The sequence below is a fragment of the Cebus imitator genome, unplaced genomic scaffold (genome assembly GCF_001604975.1).
Source record: "Cebus imitator isolate Cc_AM_T3 unplaced genomic scaffold, Cebus_imitator-1.0 Scaffold339, whole genome shotgun sequence".
NCBI classification, from domain to species: Eukaryota; Metazoa; Chordata; class Mammalia; order Primates; family Cebidae; genus Cebus; species Cebus imitator.
Genome location: NW_016107654.1, coordinates 790,151 through 794,886, shown reverse-complemented (window position 1 = coordinate 794,886; position 4,736 = coordinate 790,151). Strand labels below are relative to the sequence as shown.

General features: G+C 61.8%; 2 protein-coding genes and 1 pseudogene across 4 annotated transcripts in view; all 3 read left to right on the top strand.

The window, feature by feature from the left end:
- C8G (complement C8 gamma chain) overlaps positions 1 to 4,736 on the top strand; it is a 618,926-nt gene that overhangs the window by 460,158 nt on the left and 154,032 nt on the right. The window lies entirely within an intron of this gene.
- Positions 524 to 617, top strand: LOC119467849 (annotated as a pseudogene).
- NOXA1 (NADPH oxidase activator 1) overlaps positions 2,820 to 4,736 on the top strand; it is a 12,386-nt gene continuing 10,469 nt past the window's right edge. For 2 of the 3 annotated variants that reach the window (XM_037730291.1, XM_037730290.1), the window contains exon 1: positions 2,858 to 3,159. In XM_037730291.1, coding sequence (XP_037586219.1) covers positions 2,983 to 3,159 — 177 coding nt within the window. In that variant the 5' untranslated portion in view covers positions 2,858 to 2,982. Of the gene's footprint in view, positions 3,160 to 4,736 lie in introns of all 3 variants that reach the window. The other variant, XM_017505476.2, reaches the window with a different exon arrangement.

The window sequence follows — 4,736 nt, the reverse complement described above, 5'->3', positions numbered from 1 at the left end:
GCTTGAACCCAGGAGGTGGAGATTGCAGTGAGCTGAGATCGTAGCATTGCACTCCAGCCTGGCAAAAGAGCAAGACTCAAAAAAAAAAAAAAAAGAATGTCACTTTCTGACAGATCCAGGATAGTTTGGGACCTGGAGGAGTGACATTCACCCCCAATTCATAGAGGTATTATAAATACTGTGTGATGGGCAGCCCTTGGCTTGGCCTCCTAGACGTGGGAAGTGTTTGTTTGCTTTAGAGACAGGGTCTCACTCTGTCACCCAGGCTGAAGTGCAGCCTCAATCTCCAGGGCTCAAGTGATCCTCCCACCTCAGCCTCCTGATAGCTGGGACTACAGGTGTGCACCATTATGCCCAGGTAATTTTTAAATTTTTTGTGGAGACAGGGGTCTCACTATGTTGTCCAGGTTGGTCTCAAACTCCTGGGATCAATAAATCCTCCTGCCTTGGCCTCCCAAAGTGCTGGGATTACAGCATGAGCCACCATGTCCAGCCCTCAAATGGCTTTTAAAGGTCTAATCTGATGCTTTTGTAGTTCATAAGCACGATGATTGGCTCACGTGTAAGATACGTTGCCCTCAAACCTTCTGTGACATCAGCACGTTACCTGTGTGACATGGGGAAAAAATAGTCTAATCTGGAATTCCTTATGACAAAGTTCCAGCCAATTTAAAAAGGAGACTATATGGCCAATCACTAGTTGTACTTCATGCAAATCATCAGGCCAAATGTAGTCATAAAATATATTTTACAAGTAAATTGGTCTTACCAAGATTTATCTTTGGTAGAAATGGGGAAGTAGACAGAGAGAAATTATGTTTCAGAGAAAAAATACAGCATACCTGTTACTGGATTCTAGCCCTGACCATTGTATTTTTTATTTTCCTACAATTTGGACTAAATCCTAAACAATCTTCTGGCTACGAGTCTCTAAAGAAGAGCCTGGCTGGGTACAGGGGTTCACACCTGTAATCCCAGCACTTTGGGAGGTCCAGGTGAGAGGATCGCTTGGGCTCAGGACTAGGCTGGGCAAGGTGGCAAGACCTAGTTTCTACCAAAAATTTTTGAAAATTAGCCGGTCCTGGTGAACACCTGTATTCCCAGGTACTCGGGAGGCAGAGACAAGAGGATCCCTTGAGCCCAAGAGTTCAAGGCTGTGACGAGTGGGAATCATGCCTCTGCACTCCAGAGTCGGGGACAGAGCAAGACCTGGTCTCTTCATAAACAAAAAGAAAGAAGAACCTGGATCTTAGTTTCTTCATGTTTTTAGTTGTCTCCCTAATGGAACAGGTTTTTTCATCCTGGCATACAAATTGGTTATAATCCTATGTGTCACTTCTGAGAGAACTAAAATTATGGTGTTTCTAGAAACTAGAGATGATTCAACAGATGACAGCAGCTCTATAAATTAATGACTTCACTGAGGTCTCATGTTTGCCACCCTGTCGTGCCACTCCAATTCAGTTTTTGGGTTTTGTTTTTGTTTTTTTTTTTGAGATGGAGTTTCAGTGTCTCGCCCAGGCTGGAGTACAGTGGCGTGATCTCGGCTCACTACAGCCTCTGCGTCCTGGATTCAAACGATTCTCCTGCCTCCGCCTCCCGAGTATCTGGGATTACAGGCGCCCGCCACCAGGTCCGGCTAATTTCTGCATTTTTAGTAGAGACGGGGTTTCAGCATGTTGGCCAGGCTGGTCTCCGCCTCCTGACCTCGTGATCCGCCCACCTGAGCCTCCCAACGCGCTGGGACGACAGGTGTCAGCCACCGTGCTGAGCCAGTATTTGGTGTTCTAAAAAAAAAAAAAAACCCAGGGAAACGTCTCCTTTCCCGACGGACACGGGCCACGACTCTCTGGGAATGAGCCTCCCCAGCAAGAGGGGGCACCGAGACCCCCAGATTCTGACAATCGCCGCGTTCAAGAAGGACTTAGAGCCACAGCGGGGCAGGCGAGAAAAGCATCGTCTATCCGAGCACCGCGGAGCCCCTGGAAGCCGCGGCCCCGAGGGCCGGCGTGACGCGCCGGGGCCGTGGGAACGCAGCCGCAGCCCTCCGGCGCCCCGGGCCGCGCGGGAACCGGGCCCGCCTCCGCCCGCGAGCGCCCCCGCGACGCGCGAAGCCCGTGCGCTGCGACCGGCGATGGCGCGAATCCCGGCGCCTCCGCCGGAGCGACCCCCCGGGCCCCGCGGCCTGGCCGCGTCCCGAGTTCAGGCTGACGGCTCACACGGGGCGCCCCGGGGCGCGCCCTCCGGGGCCCGCGGCACAGGCCGGCGCCTCCGGAGCGGGGCCCTGAGGGAGGACGCGCCTTCCCGGCCCGCCCGGGCCTCAGTTTCCCCGCCCCGGCTCCCTCCCGCCGCGGCCCCCACCTCGGGACGCGCACCCGGCGCGGCCCCGCTCTGCCCTCGGCGGCCCGGCCGCCCACCTGGCCCGCGCGGCCCGGAGTCGCTCACCTGCGGGGCCGGGGCCGGGGCCGGGGCCGCCCCACACCGTCCACGCCCGGCGCGGAACCTTGGCCCGACCGCAGCGGCCGGCCGGGAGCACTTTCTCCGGCGCACCGAGGCCAACGCGGGCGGGGAGGAGAAGCCGAGTGCACCAAGCTCCCGGCGGAAGTCCGGCCGGGGCGGGGCCGAAGGGGTGGAGGGCGTGACCAGAGGAGAGGGAGCGGGCGTGGCCTCGGCGGGTTGGGGGCGTGGCCAGGAGGTCTCGGGCTGGGTGGGGCGGGACCTGAGGGCTGATGGGGGCGTGGCCGCGCCTGGTGGAGGCGTGGTCAGGAGGTCCCGGGGCGGGGGAGTGGCCGTACCGGGAAGGGGCGCGCGCCGGCCGCCAGGGGGCGCCGTGGGGCGGCGGGGTCGCACCTGGCGCGCCGCGCCCGCTCCTCTGCCCGCCGCCGAGGCCCCGCAGCCCCGCGCCGCCGCCTGGACCCGGCCGGGCCTCTCCGCGGGATCCCGGCCCCTCCTCGAGCGCCGCCTTCCGCCGCGGGCGCCGCCATGGCCTCGCTGGGGGACCTGGTGCGCGCGTGGCACCTGGGCGCGCAGGCCGTGGAGCGCGGGGACTGGGCCCGCGCCCTGCGCCTCTTCTCGGGCGTCCCGGCGCCGCCCGCCAGGCTGTGCTTCAACGCGGGCTGCGTGCACCTGCTGGCCGGGGACGCCGAGGCCGCGCTGCGGGTGAGTGCGCGCGGCGCCTCCGCCTCCGCCTCCGGCCCCTGGGGGGCCCCGCCACGCCCCCGCGGTCACGGGGTCGCCCTGCCGCCCCCGACCCCGCGAACGCCCCCCGCCGGTGGGAGCCGAGCGGCCTGGGCCGCCCCGGAGCTGAGCGAGGTCGGGCTGAGGGCGCGGCGTCGCCGGGAGAGGCCCGGGCGGAGGGTGACTCACACCGGGAAGCGGGAGGCCGCTGGGCGGGGCGAGGCCCGGGGCCGCCTGCCCCAAGGGGAAGGCGCTGCGCCGAGGTCAAGGCCGGGGGCCGGGTCAGGCTCCTCACCCGGGCCCTCGGCCTACTCCAGGGGGTGCTCCAGGCGAAACAGCCCGGAGCCCGGGGGAGCCCGGGGGAGCCCGGGGGAGCCCGGGGGAGCCCGGGGGAGCCCGGGGGAGCCCGGGGGAGCCCGGGGGAGCCCGGGGGAGCCCGGGGTGCGGCGGCCGAGGCCCTGCACGGAGCCCGCTGCCCTTCCCGCCCGCCCGCGTTCCGGGGCCGCCTGTTCCTGCGCATCCCAAACGCCAGCGCCGCCCCCCGCCCCTCAGTCCCGAGCACCCCGCAGAAGCAGGCGGGTGCCCGCGCTGTTGAAGGCTCGGTGACAGCAGCGATGAAGAGGAGAGGGAACTGCGCGCTGGGGGGACGGTCCCCACGCCCGACCTGCAACCTATACCCCTTGGAGGAGACTGGGCAAGGCGCAGGAGACCCCCCACTTTGTCTCTCACAGCTGCTTACAAATTTACAGTCACCTCCACAGAAGTTTCATATTTTCTTTTTAAAAACGGAATCTTGCTCTGTCGCCCAGCTGGAGTGCAGTGGTGCTATCTGGGTTCAGGGGAACCTCTGCCTCCCGGGTTCAAGCAATTATCCTGCCTCAGCCTCCCTAGTAGCTGGTATTGCAGGCGCCCACCACCGTGCCGGACTAATTTTATATTTTTAGTAGAGACTGGGTTTCACCATGTTGGTCAGGCTGGTCTTGAACTCCTGATCTCAAGTGATCCACCCACCTCGGCCTCCCAAAGTGCTGCTGGGATTACAGACGTGAGCCACCTTGCTCAGCCCACAATGATTTCATTTTAAAATGTTACCCAAGAAAGGGAATGTAATCATTGGACACCAGGTGGTTTAGCGATGAATCCTAGGTTCAGGGCCAACACAGTCACCCGGTGCTCATATGCGAGAGGGGACGCGGTTAGAGTCAATGTGACTGACCACAACATATGCATGTTAGGAAATGGGAACTTGGAAAAGCAGATGGAACAGCCATGATTAATAAAGCCGAGCACCTGCCGGGCAGGCCAGGGTGCAGAGCGTGTCGCTGGAACTGCTGCTCCCGGTTAGGAGCCTTGCGTGAAGTTTGGGGCAGACGGGTTCTGCCGGCCTGAGCAGCCAGCCTACATTAGCCGCTCAGCCACCACACTTCACACCTGTGTGAACTCAGTTCAACAACAAGCTCACTCAGCCAGATTTGTGAAAGTGAGACCACAGCGCCCTCCGTGTCACACACATTTCACTGATGGCTGCAGTCCCGTTCAGAACACACACAGCTTTGTGA